Source organism: Buteo buteo, chromosome 23 (genome assembly GCF_964188355.1).
Source record: "Buteo buteo chromosome 23, bButBut1.hap1.1, whole genome shotgun sequence".
Taxonomy (NCBI): domain Eukaryota; kingdom Metazoa; phylum Chordata; class Aves; order Accipitriformes; family Accipitridae; genus Buteo; species Buteo buteo.
In genome coordinates this window covers 21866809-21886752 of record NC_134193.1, presented here as the reverse complement: position 1 = coordinate 21886752, position 19944 = coordinate 21866809, and the positions used below count along the sequence as shown (strand labels likewise).

Here is a 19944-nt window from a genome sequence, read left to right as displayed (position 1 = left end):
GACGTCACATGGTATGGAATACACCATTGGCCAGTTTGGGTCAGGTGCCCTGGCTGGGCATGAGAAGCTGAAAAATCCCCGACCATAGTCTAAACACTACTGAGCAACAACTGAAAACATCAGTGTTATCAACATTCTTCACATACTGAACTCAAAACATAGCACTGTACCAGCTACTAGGAAGACAGTTAACTCCATCCTGGCTGAAACCAGGACAATATCCCAGTCTACTCCCTCATATGGTGCCAAGTTTTGTTGTTCTAGCATAACTCCAATAATAGAGGAAGCAGCAGGAACAACTGGCTGCCTTTTTTTTTTTTTTTTTTTTTTAAGTTTCTTGGTGTAAAACTTTTTTAACTTGGGCACTTCTGGCTCTTCAGTGCTTTCTGGATAATGTGTTTCACATGTTCTCCAACTCAGGTAAGTATCTGTCCAGGCTACAGATTAGGAAGTGAAGCACCAGGAGACCAACAGCCTATTTGTTGTGACTTGAAAAACCTGACTTCCAGTTCTCTGCTCTTCCTTTGATACAATACATCTCCACTGAACTTCTTGCAACTTAATCTGGTTACATCTATAGCATAACCTGCACTAGAGATGTAGTCAAAGGACTCTTTCCATTTCCTTTCTGATGATGCATGGAATATTAAGGAAGTCTGCTGCTACATGGGCTTTGCCCAGTAAGTTCTGATCTTAAGATAAAGAACATGTATTCTTTTTCATATGTATTTGTTATGTTTTCTGACAGTGAAAGGTTTATCAAGAAGCCTTGTTTAATTTTTAATTTTTGGTGTCCTGTTAAAGAATGTATGTGTTAAGTTGTTTACATTTTGGAATGGTGGAAGTATAGCCTACTCTAGCAGTAACAGATGGAAATACAGACACCGTATATTGTATACTTCTGGAGTAAGATACAGTTCAGTGCAGGTAATGGAGGAAGATCCAACTCTGAATCAGAAAGACTAACAGTTTTTAAACTGAAAATGTAGTTTACTGGCTTAATATGAGAGAGACAGCGATTACCATTGTAGTTTTCAGTTATTCCTAAATGCATAATGATGTATGTCTGCAAATTCAAAAGTGAAATATTGTTTCCTGTTTTATTGTAGTAATGTGGTTCTTAGTTATTTTCAAGTCTCTCATAAATTTTTAGAGTAGCATTCAGGAAATAAGGTAAGAAGCCCTGCCATACTTCACTATCTGGATGCACTTCAGTTTAGGAACAAAATGTGCTATATTAACTGAGGAATTTTGTGTGGCTAGGAGGAGCAGAAAGCATTCATGACTTGATCTGTTTTCCCAACAGTGTTGTGCATTCTATAGAAAATTCCTCATGTAGTAGTAGTGTTTTTCCACAAGTTTCTTTATTAACACTTAAGCGTGTCTTTGATTGTCTCTAGGATAAGGTTGTGGGCTTGGGAGCTATTGAAAGAAACTGCGTGCTCTGCATGAAGTTTAAATGCAGCACTACCTACTCGGAATACACCAATCCATGTAGGAAATGTTCAGCAGCTTGAAGACCATTGTATGATAGCCTTGGAAAAGTAAATATACAAATGGTCCCTTATTTTGATGCCTATGGCTTTCTGTGTTCCCTAATAAATATTTAACAGACAGAAGTCTGATCACTGGCATTTTTGTGTAAGACCAAGCTGTGATATGTCACTTTTTTTGGTGTGAGATGTATTCAAATAGAAATAGCAAATCATGAATATTTTTAAATAAATTAATGTCTAAATTGGTTTAAGACAGAGTGATTGTATTGACATCAGAGAATAATTGTAGTGGATTGATAGGCTGCTTCTCCACAGATGGACAATTAAGTTTTGTTATCTTCTTGAGGAAGGTATTTAAGCTCAGTGTTTTGCTGAAGAACAGTCTTTCTTGATATGCAGTGTGCTGTATGTTTTGTTGGTGACTTCCTAGCATTACTGGCAACATTTTTAGGTGTCTTCTGATGTAGGTAAAATAGGCACAGAATGGATTCTTCAAAAAAGAAAAAAAAAAAAAAAATTAAAATCCAAGCCTGCAGTAAATACTTTTGAGACAATTGGCTAACCTTGCTTTCACACGTGTGTGCAGGATTTTTCATGCTTGTGCTCTGTTACAGAGTACAGTTTTTGTAAACATCAGTTTATTATTTAAACTTACAAAATATTTTGTGTGTTTATGCATTTGTTTGGGACAAATTATTTTACTTATCACTTTACAAGATAAAAGGGGCTTACATTGTAGAAAAATATATAACTTTAAATTTCTTTATGCTACTTACAAACCGTATCTAAAGGAGTTTTGTGTTTTCTCAGATGTTTGCATCCAGATACTGTTAAAGTAGCATAGTTCCAGGGTGAAAGTTGAGATGTTGTTTACTTCTATAACAGTTTTTGTTAGTTTGCTTCTGGCTATGCCAAGGGTGGTAACTAGTTTGGGATTGCTACTTCATTTTCTGTGTCATTGCTTCTTTTCTTCTGTCTATTGTTTAAGCACCTGTTCCTGCCTTTCCATTTAGAATACATAGATAAAGACAGTAAAGTTATTAGATGAAGATACCTCTGAGTGAAGCTTAGGTTTTATGTGATAACCTTTGATCACAGTGGGACTGGTGTTTGGTTTGTTTTGAGGTGTTTTGTTTTGTTTTGTTTTTATCCAGTCCATTCCTCTGCATGGTAAGAATGCTGTGAACAGGGATGCTTTCTTTCTGGCCGAGGTGGTTTACTGCCTTTACTGATTACGTGCTTTCTGTGGGTTTTATAACAGTGATGTTGGTGCCACAGGGTGTGAGATGCATCATGTGGCAATAGCTGGTGTTGAACTGTCAAAGATGCATTTCTTGCATTTTTCTTGATGTTTTTGAGCAATCCTAAACTGTTTTTTGTTGCAGTCTTTCTTTCAGTACTCAAAACAAAAACGTTCTTATATTGCTTTGAAAGCTGTTTACTGTGGCTTTTAAATGTTCCCCTGAACTTTAGCTGGAGAGTAAAAACTAGTAGTCGGGCCACTATTCCTGTAGGTTTCACTGGTAAGATTTGTTGAAGGAATTGTGCCTTTTAGAAATTAGAAGCTTTCCTGAAATGTCAGTTTATAGTATGGGCTAAAACTTCAGAATTTGATTGTATAATTTAAAGATAAAGGTTTAAATGTATGGATCAACTGAAAGAAACATTGAAAAGGTGTGTGGCCATGTTTTAAAGTTGAAGTATCACTAAAAGACAACTTGGATCACTTCTGAAAACAGGATTGCTTTCAGAGAGCTCCTCTAGATTAATTATTCTACTCTTTTGGTAGATCGGTAGATAGCGAATGTGGGCTTTTTTGAGCTTTGTGAAGCTTTGTGACTTGAGCTAGGCAACTTTGTGTTCGTGTGAATTGCAAGTCAGTGCTTCAATTAATTTTTTCATAGGAGCTACTTGCATAAAAGAAGCCTATGCTTTTCATTTCCTGATCAGTGATACACCACTTTAGCACAGTCATAAGTCCCATCCATTTATCTCCTCCCTGTGATAGGATAATACAATTATTTCAAATGCGTGAAAATACCATTTTAATTACTCCGAATTGTTTCATTTCCAGGGATCAAGGTGGTCGGACGTTGTGTGGTGTTATGAGAATTGGCTTGGTTGCAAAGGGCTTGCTGATAAAAGATGATATGGATCTGGAGCTGGTTCTCATGTGCAAAGAAAAACCCACAAAGACCTTGTTATGTATAGTTAAAGACAATCTCCCAGCTCAAATTCAGGTGAGTTAATTTAGGGTAGTACTCTAACAATGGCTGATAGCACTGCAAGATGTATTTGGGTAAAGGCTGGAATTTGTTCCAGGAAAAAAGACAAGTGGTATAGAATAAAGAAATACACCTTGAATCTAGGATGACATCTAGGGTGTGTGAAATGTTTAATGTGGTGTCATGAAGTAGTTTTTCACAAGGTTTAACATCTTATTCCTCTTGTTGCCCACTCCCTATTTGTGATGTCAGTTTTCTTATGATGGCAGCTAACCTTTCTATTTGGTAACTAACCCATCTGATTTTTGCTCTCTGGTCCAACCACTCATGTGACCTAAATTGCAGTCCCAGAAATCTTCCCTGCTCGAGCATATGAATCAGTCTGTATTGTTGTCCTCTGTCCCCTGTCTGAACCTTCAGTTCTACATTGCAGCTGCTTTGCTTTGCTTGGGCTGTTCTGAGATAAACACTTCTGTACTTCTGAAGGGAGAACAAGTTGCTTTAGGTGGTCACTCATTTTAGCTCATGTTAATCATGAGCTCATAATTTGTTTTTATTTATGGCTATTTAATTCTGATGTTGGCATCCAGTAGGCAGCACTTACAGCTAATATAGGTCCCTTTTAAAGCTGCTAGGGTTAATACCTTTTTGACAGACTTCTGAGTCTGAATAATCAGTCCAGCTTCCAGACTGACATACACTGTTGCCAAGAACCTGTGCCCTGAAGTATTCCACTGCAAGTGCCTCTCCCCAAACCATGTCCAAACTTGATCTGCTTTTCTCCTGATCCACTTTTCTGCCTTGTGTTTATTTCCACATAGACAGTATGTGTTTTACCATTCTTGACAGCTGTTTGTTCTCACTGTTCATTTGTTCACATAAAGGGCTTGTTTTAATGAGATAATGTTGCACCTGCAGATGTGGCCCTACCCATAGCTGAAAATGCTAAGCATCTATTGAGTAGTAAAGAGTAAATTTTACTTGTTTGTAGTGAGGTGTGAGATGAGAAGCGTTGAAAGGGATAAGAAAAGTTAGCGCATGCCTCAAAAAAGTGAGAATGGCAGAATAGACTTAAAAGATGTGAAGACTACAATAACATCAAGAGACAAGTAGGCAAGATTGTATGGGGAAGTATTGTGAGGCAAGGGATTGCAGAAAAGATGAGGTAAGAGGAATCTGACTCATGAAACGATCTACAACTATCATGGGCATAAAAGATAGTAAGAGGTTCTGCAGATGCATCAGATACAGGAGGGAGAAGGAAGGTGTAGGCCCATTAGTGGACAAAATGAGCAAATGAAGTACAGGGATGTTAACAGCTTCTGCTTTTCTTTGAAGGCTACTAGTGAGCAGATGCTTAAACATTTTCATTCCAACAATAAAGGAGCTGGAGGACTGCAGATTGCAACAGGGAAAGATGTTAGAATCTATGTTAGATATGTTCTAACCGTATGGGCTTGCTGAAAAAAACTCACAAACACAAGGAATAGCTTTAGGACTGAACAATCTGTGGTTATCTTTGCACTTCTGGAGGCTGATAGAGGTCCCAAAGGACTACTGAAAGACCTGCAGGTACAGATCACTTGAGATAACCCTGATACAATGCATGTTACTGGAACAACTCATAAGGCAATTATAGTATTATCTACAAAAGAAATACAAGCAAGAAATAAAAAGTTTATTGAAAACACTTTAAAAAACACTCGATTTATTGATGTGCTGTCAAGAGAGGAAGGTCACATTTTCCAGGCATTGTCAGGGATCTCTCCTGGGGCTGGTATTAATGAATGAAGTGGGTGACAGTGTTGTCCTGAATCCAGTTTCAAGTGCTGTGGGAAAAGGGAGTGAGGGAGATGAACGGACAAATTGGAGAAAATCAGCTGAGTGAGAATGAGCACCTAGAAAACCACCTAATTAAAATTAGCTGGTTTGGAAAAACTCAAGACCAAATGCACGTGTAAGTTTTAAGACATTAATGATTATTTATAAAAGGACAGTGATTCAGTATCTCACATGACTACCAAAGGTAGGATGAGAAGTAATCGGAACCTGTAGCAAGGGCATTTTTGTTGCAAAACAGGTCATCTAAATTATATGGGCGGCTAAGAATCAGAATAGACTTAATTGGAGAGGTAGTAAAATCTCTGTTGCTAGGGCTTCTGAAGAATATCTTAGGGTTGGTAAGAGACAGCCAAGGGTTGGTAAGAGACAGCCAAGGTATATCTGGCCATACTTCATGGCAGGTACATGGACTAGGTGAGCTGGTGCAGCTCCTACACTGGAATCTGTTATCCATTTGCACTGACAGTTATGGTTGTGTCGGTCATACTGCATGTGAGAGCTTTTACATTTAGAGGCAGCATTACCAGAGAAGTGTGTACTTATTAAGAACAAAAGTTGCTTGTGGTATTTTGCATACTAGCAGCTATGAAAGTCAGCTTCCGCCTTTGTTAAAAAAGTTTAAAAAAAAGAAGTGATAATATAGTGGAACTACTTAGTGTTCTCATTAAACTTGCTGCAGACCTTTTTTCTTAAACGTGTTACTGGGGGTTTTCTGTTTGTTTTTAATGAGGGAGGCAAGGCCTTACTTGTTATTGCAATGTCTTATAGGCTTCTCATTAGGTAAGAGGCATATGCACGTACAGAGATTCTGCAGTTTTTCAGTTGATTGGGAGATTCTTGAAATCTTTCTTGATGACTTTCAGAAACTTACAGAAGAGAAGTATCTCGTGGAGGAGCATGTAAATGAGGCAGCTATTATTATTTGTAACACAAAGGAGCCCAAGCTAACTTTGAAGGTGATACTTACATCCCCTCTCATTCGAGATGAAGCAGAGAAGAAGGAAGGAGGTACACAGAGCGTTTTAACTTGTTTTTAAAACTGTTCTATCTAAATGCCCTGACTGTGCAGCACAGGGTTAATTGGGAAGTAGGTTTTTAATTGTGCATCATATACTAACTAGATTGGCTATTGCCACCATAGGTTACATTATTTGTGCCTTAAAAAGACAACAGTCACTTAATTTTCATGTAAATATGCATAGTTTTCATTTGCAAGCAATATTCCTGCAGTGTTAACTTTGACATACAATTAGATCTTAGTTCTCCTTTCTTTCAGACTTGCTAGGTAATTCTTGAGCACCCCAGCGCTGCACAGTCATGTTTTCAAATTAAGTCAGTCAAGTGGGATTGGTTTGTAGTATCTTGAAAAACTGATAAAATCGTTTCTCTTTTTACATAAAAAATAAAAAACCTCTCCTGCAAAGCTTGCAAGTATGTCATCCTGGCCCTCAATTTTTATTAATTGGTGATACGTATGTGTATGTTTCTAGCTTTAAGAATTTCCTAACTGGGATACAATTGAAGTTACAGTGCTATAATACAGCACTTTTGCTTCTGAATTGAACATTGTACCTCATGTCCGTAGAGCAAAATAGATATAGAAAACTGTAACTTAGTTTCTTTCTGTTTCTTCTCCCTAACTGCCTGATGTCCAATATAGTTACATGCCCCTTGTTAAAGGAATGTTGACTGGTAGTGCCAATGAGGTTGGAAACAAACCAAGAGAAATAGAGAAGAGCAAATGTAGCCATACTTTGTTTTATTTTTAAAATCTTGTCGGTAATTTCTGCTTCCGCTTCCCAAACCTATCCCTAGAAACTTTGCCACTGGATGATGTCAGACCTTTGACCAACTGGCCACTCTCTGTCATGACAACTGAGGCAGCTGGGCCCATGTGGGCTAGGGAACTCCCTGTCGCTCTTTTCCCATTTCTAGACTTGCCACAAGTTCTTTGCTTACTCCCTTCTCCCACATGAAATACCGATACAATGAGAAATGTTGGTCAGTTTCTCTTCGTTTTTGTTTGAGGCAATGGCAGGAAGGATCCCTTTTCAAATGAGATGTAACACTTTGGCAGCAGTTGGATGCAGAAAAATCTTACAAAACAGATGAATGGCAAAGATTCCCTAATTGCAATGACTGTTTATTCTCAAATTAGTAACCATGCTCTTTTGCAAGACCATTAAAAATAAATTGTGTATTACTTTAGTTGTTCTTCAACTTCCCATAAGATGCTGAGATCAGCCCTGTAGTTGTTGCAGCTGATCTATGTTCCTGAGAAAGAGCACAAAGTGCAGAACAAATTTGAATGGTAAAGGATATGTAAGAGTCTCACAAGGGGACACCGTTTTGCACAAAGGCTTCTGTCCAAGTATTTTCTTGCAAAAAGTGATGCTGTTGTGGCAGTAAACTCTAGGGACTCTTGAATTCATCTCAAACTGAATGAGGATTTGAATTTTTATGCTTTCTTATATTTAAAATGTAGGTGTTCTATTTTGTTTTCAGTATCTTAAAATATTTTTCAAAATTCTGTACTAATTTTTTTAAAACTTAAAATGGTTTTACTACCTCTCTTAGAGTGGTGTTACGCTATAATTTCTGTACAGATGATAAGGGTAGTTAATAGGGTAATGGATCTTGTTTTAAAGCCCAGGTTCTTTGACATTGATTCATCACAAGTGAACAGAGACATTTATCATATTCCTTTTCAAAGGTATGTGAAACATTATGCAGATGTCACTAAGTAAATTGGGGAGGATACTTTTTTTTATAACATTTCCAACCATATTTAAGTCACTTTCACTTGGATTCAGACCAAAAAGTTTCCTATCTAATATCAAGGGAAAATACTCAGAGAAACTATCCAGTGAAAATACCTTGATCTCCAATGAGAGTACTGCCATATTTTTCCAGTACCCCTGAATAATGCCAACCAAATGTAAATATACTTTCCATGCAGTTTTAAGAACTGTTTTGAGTTTATTCCATACATTCTTTTGAACGAAGGAGCTCAAAATGCTTGTCAACTTGCCTTTCATCTTACATGTAAGATAGGCCATGGGGTTCTGGGTGCGGGCGCAGGTTTGCGCTGGAGCTGCTGGCCCCTGGCGCTGCTCTGGGGGAGCAGAGGCTGCGCGAAACTGACCAAGGTTTCAGGGTTCGGTGTGATTAGCACTAATCTGTCCTCTAACCAAACCAGCAAGGTTAGGCGCAACGGACCTCGTTATCAGTGCTCCCATTTGTTCTGTAGGAATGCTGTGTGTGCCTTCATGCCCTGATGTCAGAATGTATTGAAAAACATTCCTGGATTTCTCCTCAGTCCCCACCTCTTTGGAAAAGTGTTCATGTTTAAGATGTGGTGTTTGTCCTATTTGTTTTTGCTGCTTGTTAGCAAAAATAAATAGTGGACCAGTGTGTGTGTGCATTTCAGTGTTTCTCACAAATGGCTATCCATAAAGCTCTGCTTTCTCATGTTGACTTGAGAAGTCAAGCACCTAAAATTCCTGCATTTTGCATCAGTTTAAAATTTAAACTTCTTAAGAAACTGAACTTTTAGCCATAGCATCAAACATAAATTGGGCTTTCCAGACCAGAATCTTGTAGCTTGCAAATCGGTTGTTGTTACTGTATGCTCAGTAACAACAAACTTATGTAATGATAAACAAGCTCATTTACCAAAGTGGGGCTGAAATCAACCTTGCTCCTTGAGCAACTACTGCATAAACATTCTGACTTTGCTGCTGCCTTTGCTGGGCAGATGCAGCCAGTGTTGCTCCAAAGGTGCCAAGTGCCATTGAAGGGGCAACAAGCCACAGATTTACCTTGCTTCTGCAGAGAAGACAATGCTCCTCGTATGGCTGGCTGCAAATGAATGAAGTTGGCAGCTACTGTGTGAAGAGAATACATACAGCAAGTGGGGAGAGAATTACTGAAGGATTGGTCCTGTGTTGCATAGTGTGAGCTAATGTCAGGGCTTTATTATTAACTGTTTATTAAACTCCTTATATCATTGCCCTCATTAAAACCACAAGAAAAAAAGTAAAGCTTTGCAATCGCATTTGAAAATTTTGATTGGGTCTCACTTTCCTGACTGGCAGAGCATGAAGAAACATGCCATTCTCCTGAGGGTGTCGAAAGGGAGCCTGCTGCAAGCCGCTCGCCCTCTTCACTGCCTGTTCTCTTCATCTTTCTGTTTAATAGAATCTTGCACCCAAAAGTTGGCTGACTGCAACATCTGCAAAAGGTGCTCAGGACACTAGTACTGAATTTGCAATTGGCAAAATTCTCCAAGATACTTGTAATTTAGACCTTTGGAAATAGCCTTAATCCTGTAGGAAAACGTGTAATTCTAACTTGCAACAAATCTTATGAGGTTTTTCATTCACCTGAATGGCAGATGACATGTATTCTGTTCGTTTGTAGTTTAAAGGGAAAATTAATTTACTTCGTCAATGGCTGCAACAGACTTTAGCAAAGCCCTGTACCATACTAAGTAAAAGTCCCTAGGCATTTAAAGATCCAGTTCACTGAAAAAAAAATTAATGATTTTGCAATCAGTCACCTTTGCCATTTCTAACGTTTTAAAATAAGATTCTGATCATTCATTGACGGTAGTTGTTTTATACAATACATGAGCTTTAAGCAGATGTTTATATTGTCCACCATAAAGTTTTCTTGCAGAACTATGTAAATGTACATTTAGTAATTGTGTGCCACAAAACATTACTCCTGAAAATAATGAAACTGCAAAGGAAACTTAGAAGCAAATCTTGTGTTCCAAAGTGACCTTTTATGCTCATAGAAATCCAATGCTTTGAGACTTTGCAGCTTTTATTTGGAAAACGGGCAAGAGGAGTGATTAATCCCAATATTGTAATACTGTTGATGAGGGCAATAAAAAGCAATGCAAATATCTGCTGCCAAGTTCATTGGGGTTAGAAAATAAGCTTATAGCACTTAAGTCTTCTGCTGACAGCAGAGCCAGCAGGGGTGAACTGCAACTAGGAACTGTCAGACAAGATACCTGGTTCTGTTCAGTTTTACACTGGGGTTTTTGGTTTGGGTTTTGGGGGGTTTTTGGGGGTTTTTTTTTGGCTCTGGGCTCTTTTATCCATCATAACATAATGTGCTTTTACTACAGTAACCTTCCCATTGAATGGTAGAGGAGGTGAAGCAACTTTAAAAGATGCAGTTGCACGTGCAACCAATACTGTCCAAAGTAACCTATGAAAATCTACTTTGAGATGTTACTAATAAATTGTACTACAAACTGATGGTACTTTTTTCCTCCTAACTTGTCCTCATATTTTAAATGTCTTGCTGGATTTTGCTTATCTAGCATAGTCTTCAATTTAGAATGGATATTTTATTTCATTCAGACCTGCATAGGTGTCTCAAGACCTGGAGAACTGACCATTGTGAATAACGAAAAGACTTGATTTCCAAATTTTTTATTTTGAAATAAAGAGTAATTGTGTATTTCATAGGAAAATAACATATTCAAGGTTTTAGTTGAACCATGGATTTGTTTAGCTCTTCCAATGCGTTCTTCTCATGTCAGCTAAAAACTAAAATCTTTTTAACCTGATTTCACAGATATGCAAAATCTGTCATTTGTACAGAATTTGCAGGGAATCTGAATGCTAATAACTCCTTAAGATTTAATAAATAAATAAATAAATTAGGGAAGACTGATACAAGATGTCCCTCAATATAGAATTGGATGTGACTACTAAAAGCAGTTTTTTGCATGCTGGATAAAAAAAGAGAAAAGGTGGGGTGAGGGTGGAAAAAAAAGTGTAAACCTGCACAGAAGATTTCAGTGTCTTGTCTCTCAAATCCTTCTTTGAATTTCCTCTGTTGATTTCAGTTGCTGTTGGGAAGAGAAGATTTTTACAAGAAAGGACTACCTCTCTAATATGTTAATAATCTGGAAGTTACCAAACTTACTCACTTCTTTCATATGTTCTGGTTATATGAAAGCCTAATCAAACTGTAAAATTTCTTACTAGCATTTCTTGTATATTTCTTTCACTGGATTATATTGGCTAGTACTGTTCATGCAATAATATTTCAAATCTATTAAATTTTTTTCTTTGTAATTTGCAACAATTGCATGGACATAACTTAATTTTCTACCTATTACAATTTTTTTCATACTTCCCCCCCAAGAATATCTCCCTCTTGTCAAAAGAAGCTTGTCTCTTTGAAATTCTGTGCCACCTTTGTGGAATGAAAATCACAAAGAAGGGAAAGAAGGGGGGGGGGGGGGGAAGCCCAATACCCCCCCTCCCCCCCCAAAAAAAGTGCTATATAGCTATTTTCTGCCCTGAAATGTGTTCTACATTTTTAATAAGATCCCAGATTGTCTGTAGCAGTGGCCATCTTTATTATTACTATTATTTTACAAGGAGTGAATGCCTTTGCTTCTGTTGCACACGTGCACATTTACTACCTTTAATGGCTTGTTTAAATTAAATAACACAGTGCACTTAAATTCTGGGAGTCTTATTATCTCATTGAGATGCTGCCGCTCTTTTTGTATTGTGACAGAAACCCCTTGGTCAAATTGTATCTGTCTCTTTTTATCCCATTTTTACCAGTAGATAATGTTGCGATGAAAGATCCTCCGGACTTATTGGACAGGCAGAAATGCCTGGAGGCCTTGGCGTCTCTGCGGCACGCCAAATGGTTTCAGGTTGGCTATTTGTTCTTACCTTGTTGTTACTGTAGCCTTACGAGGTTTAATTTGAGACAGTTTTAATTTTAATGCCTCTTTAATTTCTGACTAGTCCCTAATAGAGCAAAGGTCTAGAATTCCGAATTCAGTGCTGTACTGTGCAAGGGCAAACGTGACAGGTAGACAGCCGACTGGTCTAGAGTTGTCATGAGGCTACAAAAGCAATCTTGACATTTTGCTTCCTTTTTTTTTATATGTCTCTCTCTAAATTGAAGTATTTCGCTTTTATACAACTGTTTTTATTTTGCATGAAGCTGATTAAGTATTAAGTAATAATAATTAAAAAATCTATCCCAGGACTCTGTGCATTTAAAAAGAAAAGCAAAATTGAAGGCCAGGTTTTTGCAGGTGTATTGGAATCATTTTGTTTGTTTTAGGCCAGGGCAAATGGACTAAAATCATGTGTAATTGTCCTTCGTATTCTGCGGGATTTGTGCAACAGAGTCCCCACATGGGCACCCCTGAAAGGATGGGTAAGTACAGAAAGAGTTGAAGGCCACAAAGTCAGGTCTCAGATCTCCTGAGAATTGTAGCAGTGTCTGGATTGGAGAAAACAACGCATTGTATGAAACGCCTCCTTAAACCCCCCTTCCCTTTACTCCCCACTAACCGTTACCTGTGTAGAAAAGTGCTTGTAGGAAGGAAAGAGAACAGGAATATTGGCTGAGTCCGTAAGGTGTACAGATACCGTGGAAAGAGGCGTAATGATGCGGGCCTTGCCCATCCTCAAGGATTTGCAGTAGAATCCCACTTGTTGCCTCCAAGTGCTGCTCCTACCAGAGGATACCATTTTACATTAGCAGGTTTGGGGAGGGTCAAATGCTCTGCATATCCAGAGAGGAACTCTTTGTTGTTCAGCGGAGGCAGTGTTTTCTCTCACATAGAACTGGTAACCCTCTGAGAGGAGCAGAATATTCATGTGACTTGGCTTTAGAAGGCTCCTCCTTTTAGAATTCCTGGGTAATTAACGGAGAGGAGTTGGTTTCCTCAAAAGGTGACTCGGAGCAGGGAACAAATACATGTGCCATGAACTGTCCTCTGGGATGGATGTCTCTGTTGGTTAGACTTGTAGTGGATTAAAAATGAAGTAAGCTGATGTGAATATTCTTCCCCTCTACCCCTCCATATTTAACTGCATTACAGTTACCCTTGTGTCCATACTAATCGTAATTTAATGTCTTCTAGCCACTCGAGCTTATATGTGAAAAATCTATAGGTACTTGTAATAGACCTTTGGGCGCTGGGGAAGCATTGCGACGAGTGATGGAGTGTTTGGCATCTGGAATTCTGCTTCCCGGTAAGGGGCCAAATTCACTTCAAGAACACAAAAGGTTGATCAGACAGCCTTAATGTTTTGCTGTTGCTGTATGATTATTAGATGAAAAATGCCTGTCTTGAACTCCTAACTTGCAGTGGAGCTAAATGAATAGTTTCTTGTTTAAAATTAAAAGAAAAAAAGAAAAAAGGAAGTTGCATAGTTGTAACTGTTTGAATGAGTACTTCCAATGCAGTAGAAGTTAATGGGGAATGTTAGGTTTGTTTATAAATTAACCCGTATCTCATTAAGGGGTTGCAAACAAATAAAAAGACTTCATGACCATCTGTTTTCTATAGATTCATCAAAATCTACATATCTATCCAAATTATTTGGGTTTTTTTTAAACCTACTGCTTTTAGTTCATGCTATTAGACATGTGCAGTGTTAACCCTGATAAATTCTGTGGCCATTGCTGCAGGGATTAAAATCTTGGGGTTAGCTTGCTTTGTATGATGTTTGAATCCCTTAGTGGAAAAGGTGCACTTGTCACTCTGCTGAAGACTGAGACTTGCTGTTGCAATATCTGTCAGTCCCCACCTTTGTATTGCTTCTTGTTTACTCTCAATAATCAGCTTTGCCTCTTTCCCTCCTAGGAGGCCCTGGTCTGCATGACCCCTGTGAACGGGAGCCAACAGATGCTTTGTCTTATATGACAGTTCAGCAAAAAGAAGCCATTACGCACAGTGCTCAGGTAGAAAACTTGTACATCTGAGGAGCTAGATACTATAACAGTGAAGATTTCAGCTCATTAATACGATGTATTCTCTGCCAGGATGGGTTATTTTAATGGCAGTCCTGACTGTTCTTCCAGTGCGCTACCCTGGAAAGATGCAATGATAGTTCATGAGTGCAAGAGTTAAATGTGTATGAAATCTAATCCTTACAAAAGGCAGCCTAATGTCGGTGTACCACTTGCATCCCACCTCAAGTGCTTATGGCACAGCGCCTTTGAGTAGGCTGTCAATGTGCCCTGCACTTCATATTACAGAAATTAATGAGTGTTAAGTTTTTAGACATTAGCATTTTCTATAGCTATCATAGAAGATAGCTGTAGAAGCTGATTTCTCATAGAAGTGGGGTTTTGTCTACAAGCTTATTTAGAAACTTAGACAACCAAGGTAAAGTAGTCCTGTGAAGTAACTTCCGTTTCTACTGTCACCTTATAGCATGCCCTCAGATTATCAGCCTTTGGTCAGATCTATAAGGTTTTGGAAATGGATCCCCTCCCATCAAATAAGTCATTTCAGAAATATTCCTGGTCAGTAACTGACAAAGAAGGTAGGTATTGTTTGCTCCAAAATCACTAATTGGGCAGTAAAATAGGGGTTAATTTAGAATGGGTGAAATTCCTGAGTTACATGCTGTGAATGCAAGGTAAAGACTTTTCTCTGTGGTAAATGTGGTGGGTTTTTTTTTTTTCTCTTTTTTTAAATTGCATTGTCAGGAGAAAATCTGGAAGTTCTGTTTTCTGGAAGTACCAACAAAGGAGCAGCAGCACAGCTAGAATATAGCTGATGATTTTCTTTAAACACAAAGTCTTTTGGGGTCTGAAGAGTAAAAGTAGTGTTTATGATTCTTATGCTGGGGAAGGAGAGACTGTAGACTGGTCAAAAAGCATATAATGAGTGTCCATAATAAGAATTACTGAAGAATTCTTCCTAGAAAGCAGTATACAGCTATTAAAATAAATTTCCATTTATATTTTTTGTAAAAACAATACTATTAGAGTTCTTGCCTTAGACTAACTGTAAAAAACAACAATGCAGAATTACACCACTTATATCGCACATGATATTGGAAACAGACATCTTGCCTGGCATGGTACAATGAGCAATAAGCTAATAGTGGCCTACATGTAGCACTAAGGCTTTGACTGATGGTTGAGTTCTTTTCGTTATAAACATGCAAGGAACAGTATGGGACTAATCAGACTCCTGCTGTGGAATTTTGTTTTTCTAATAGCATATCCATATTACAAGGAAATTTATACCCTAGGTACAGGTTCATCTGCTCTTAAGAGACCATTTGAAGATAGTGTCGGGGACGATAAAGATCCAAATAAAAAGATGAAGCGTAATCTGAGGAAAAGTAAGTGCAACGCTTCTCCATTCTGTTTTCAAAGATCTATTGTACAGTGGGAGGTGGTTTAAAAGCTTCTTTGTGTTGGTGTGGAATAGCATGTGAAAAAGTCTTTGGAACAAAAAATGTTGTCTCTATCACCCCACATTCGGAATGTCAGACACATTGTGCATCTGAATTTCCCCTGGCATGTTTTACCAACTGAATGATTTGCATTTTTAAATGGGATTACTCATCAAGTTACAGTAAAATTTAAGTTGCCCAAGCAGCTGAGGTATTTTATTGATAATGTCCCTGTACTGTGGGGTTTTTTGGTTGTTTGGGTTTTTTTTTTAAATACTGCAGTGACTTTGCTGTGTGAAAATTTGCCTTTTTGCATTCTTCCCCTTCTTGAGCTAGTTGTTGGTCTCTCAAGACCTCCCACAAGAAAAATAAAACGCTTAATCTACAAAACATTGACACTGCATATATGCACAGACTAGAAGTCTCTCAGCACTGCTGGGATCCAGTCAGTTCTGGGGACTGTTTTCATTGTGCTACTTTGGTGCCAGTTCTGGATCTGGTTCCTCACTACCTATAAAAGTTGTTACTCCTTTTATAGCAGCCAGGGAGACTATAGCTAGCTGCAAAAGAATTGTGTTAACAATATTAAAAAATGGGTAATTATAGTCGTTACCCAAAATAGAATGGCTTATCAAAGACCTAACAGCGTTATGGCTATCCTCAACTAAGAGGCTGAGGGGTTGTTTTGCTCCTTTATACAGACAGAAGGCACTGAAATGCAAACTGATTCATTTTTTTGTTCATCTTGTTTTGTTCATTTCCCCCCCTCTTTCTCCCCCCTGCCCCGCCCCCCCTTCTACTATCTTGTACCAGTACTAGATAGTAAAGCAATAGATCTCATGAATGCTCTGATGAGGCTGAACCAAATCAGGCCAGGGCTTCAGTATAAGCTGCTGTCACAGTCTGGTCCAGTCCATGCCCCAGTCTTCACAATGTCTGTAGATGTTGATGGTACGACATATGAAGCATCAGGACCTTCTAAGAAAACAGCCAAGCTCCATGTGGCAGTGAAGGTAAGGCAGCCTGAAGTAATCTGCTAACCCCAGATCTTGGAACATCAAGTATGAAATATGGTTAGAACTAGTAATATGCAGCCTCAAAATTACAAAAAAAATTGGATGAAGCTGGGCATGGCTCAAAGAGTGTCACTGGTTTTACACTAGTGGAGGGGAGGGAGAACTTCCCAGGGCTCTGCAGGTAGCTCAGTTGACAATGGATTGAATGTGGCGTTTAAGTTCTGGACTGGAGGGGTTCAGTTTTGTTCTTTGAAAACAGCATGTTGGTGGCTCCCTCTTTCTCCCCTTCATTCTCTGTGTCCATTCCTGGGTTGTGAGCTCCTGGCAACATGGAGTTGTTTCCTGTCTTCAGTGTCTGAAGAGTACCTTTGCACACTGGGATAAACAATGTACATAAATGATTGGTCTCCAGTCAACTTTTCAGTAAGAGACTGATATCATTCAGGTACTAGTCAACCTACTGTTGCTTCTTGTAGGTGCTCTACATGACAGAGCTTAGGTCTGTAAAACAGCGATAGACCGGAACACCTAACATGAACGTCCGTGTTGTATTGCATGAGGACAGTTCAGACTGCTAAAGCAGACCGAGCCTGCTGGGTTTCTGGGAAGAAACAAAAGTTTCCTACAGACAATTGATGTGAAAGAGAACCTCATTTAATGGAACTGCACTTATGATAGGAGCAAGCCCATCTGTCATTCTTTGCTTTTTGTTTTGAACAACAGTTTCCTTTTTAGAAGCTTCATCTGGCAACTTGCTGCTTTCCTTTGATTTCAGTTTTGAAAAATCCCATTGTCCCATGTGCTTTCAAGTTCAAAGTGTCCAGAAGTAATCTGAGGGAATGTGTTGTTCCTCCAGGAAAAGTAGCTCTCTGCATGTGTGTCCTTCCAGACCTTCTGCCTCGTTCTTTTATTTTGCCTCCCTCCCTCCCTCCCTGCAGTTGTTTAAAAAAAAAATAGAAAACTTGCCCTGAAAAGCTGTGACTTCACTGCCCTTGAACCTCTCTGCATCAGCCACATCTGTGCTGGTGCCTACCCAGCTCTTTTCTCTAAATTTACACATACACAAATCCTGGGCTACACTTCCAAAACATCCATGATTCAAGCCAAGAGGAAATGGGTGGTGTGGTAGAGACTGGCTTTCTTTTTTTCTTTCTTTGTTTTTTTTTTTTTTTTTTTTTCCCTAGCAGCTCCAGGCCCTGCTTTCCCAGACTTATAAGAGGGAATAATGTGACCATTTCAGTTTCTAGATCTGACCTTTTTAAAATTTAGAAGCCCTGAAAATGCAGCCAAATGTACCATGATTGTATGGGAGCTGAGCCTGGAGTTACCCATGCAGTTCTCAATTCAGTGTTGGAACATAGTGACTTTTACACTTTGTTCTTGAGACTAAATTTTCAGTGGAGCTTCAGATTCTTTTCACATTCTTCTGGGCCTGTGTCAGGTACCTCCATACAACTAGGTTAGGCAGCTGGTTAAAGGAGAGGGCAGCCTTGCTAGTGGAGGATGCTTTTGAAGGAATGGATGAATAGTACCTTGATCAGTAAAATTTCATTTGCTATACAGCTGCTGGTTGTAAGCAGCATGGAGAAAGCATGGTTCACTAAGAAGTAGGCTTACTGCAGACAGACAGTTTGTTACTCTGCTAACTGGGCATTCCTTCACCTCACATCTCGGTTCAGGAATTTGCTCCCTGTACACCTGCTTTGGAAGCATCTACCCTCTGGTGTTGCTGAAAGATGCAAGCAAGGGAGGTGGTATCAGCCCTCTAGCTTCAGGGGCACGTTTTGTATACCACTTGGGTACCTACTGGCTGTCGCCTGCGGTTTCCTCGGAAACTCCAACAGTACCATCTTGTAGAAGTACAATGCTTTATTGTTTGCCCTACAGTCAATCTCTTGATCTGCCCATATATACAGAGAGGGGGAAAATGGTGTGCAAAACAATCTCCTTACACTGTTAAGCAGCATCATGTAGTGGATGCATTTCTGAATTTTAATCTATTATTTTACAAGGAATTCTTGAGATGATAAATGATGAGTAATTGCTATCTTTGAGACTAAAATTCTGTTTGTGTTGATTTCGCTTTTGGAAACCTGCAACTATTTTCCCCATTGCTACTGTCTTCTTCTCCATTTCAACACAGGAGAAAATTTATTTCTAAGCAATCTGCCTTTATTTAGTGTAGGGTGGACATTCTTTTGTGTTGTGATCAGCTTTGTATTTGTTTCTATACTGCTACCTATTCTACAGTTCAGTTCATGGGGCTTTTGTTGTAGGTTTTACAAGCAATGGGGTATCCAACTGGTTTTGATGCAGATGTGGAGTGTATGAGTTCTGATGAAAAATCAGATACTGAAGGTAAAAATGAAACAACGTCTTCAATCTCAAGCAATAATACTGGAAATTCCACAGCTGACACCTCCGCTACCCTAGAGGTGAGTATTGCATTAAAAAGTACAAGTGATGGAGAGGTTTCGGGTTGTTTTTTCTGGTTTTAGGGGTTCTTCTTTTCTCTCCTCCTAGAAGAGGATGGCGTTTTAGTTAGGGTGGTGGATGAGGCATTAAGAGAGAGTTTCCAGTCTCAGATCTGCCATAAGGTTTGTGTCAGTGTGGTCAAATAACTGACCTTTGTGCCTCCTTTCCTCAAGTTTAAGGTGGGGTAGCTGTCTTGTCCTTGTAAGACCATAAACTTTGAGACAGGTGTTGTCTCTTCTAGTTAGCTTATGTATGGTCTTACAACTGGGACAGCTCCATCTTGTTTGGTGCCTTTGGGCTCTAGTAATGCAAGTTTCACAATATCTGTTTTGCAATAGCAGGTTTGTCAAAAAGATATACTTAGTATTTTAAACTAATACACATGAAGACGAATGAAAATATAAAAATTCATTAGGAGATGTTAAGAAATGTAAAACCTAATACCTCTATGCATATTGAATGGACTAGAAAATGCTGCATTGAAAATGCTCCAGTTTCAATAGAATATACTTTAACTTTGGCACTTGTAGCTGAAGTCAGGTGCTATAAGGAGCATGCTATGCTTGTTTTCTCACTGAAGTTGTGGGAAACAGAATATTCCTCAAAGGACAAAATTCTAGTAACTTTAGTAACTTTGGCTGAATGTCCTCAGGAATCAAGCTGTGATGGGTCTGTAGTACATTAATTGGGT

At 38.8% G+C, this 19944-nt stretch overlaps 1 protein-coding gene across 9 annotated transcripts in view; it reads left to right on the top strand.

The window, feature by feature from the left end:
- STRBP (spermatid perinuclear RNA binding protein) overlaps nt 1–19944 on the top strand; it is a 65223-nt gene that overhangs the window by 30831 nt on the left and 14448 nt on the right. For 6 of the 9 annotated variants that reach the window (XR_012654047.1, XM_075054626.1, XM_075054619.1 and 3 more), the window contains exons 4-13: nt 3571–3736; nt 6427–6571; nt 12166–12260; nt 12680–12775; nt 13488–13599; nt 14214–14311; nt 14787–14898; nt 15616–15708; nt 16576–16775; nt 19055–19213. Coding sequence is in view for 8 of the 9 variants with exons in the window: in XM_075054626.1 (XP_074910727.1) it covers nt 3571–3736; nt 6427–6571; nt 12166–12260; nt 12680–12775; nt 13488–13599; nt 14214–14311; nt 14787–14898; nt 15616–15708; nt 16576–16775; nt 19055–19213 (1276 nt within the window). In the remaining variant the exon portion in view is untranslated. The remainder of the gene's footprint in view (nt 1–3570; nt 3737–6426; nt 6572–12165; nt 12261–12679; nt 12776–13487; nt 13600–14213; nt 14312–14786; nt 14899–15615; nt 15709–16575; nt 16776–19054; nt 19214–19944) is intronic. The other 3 variants (XM_075054622.1, XM_075054625.1, XM_075054627.1) reach the window with 2 other exon arrangements.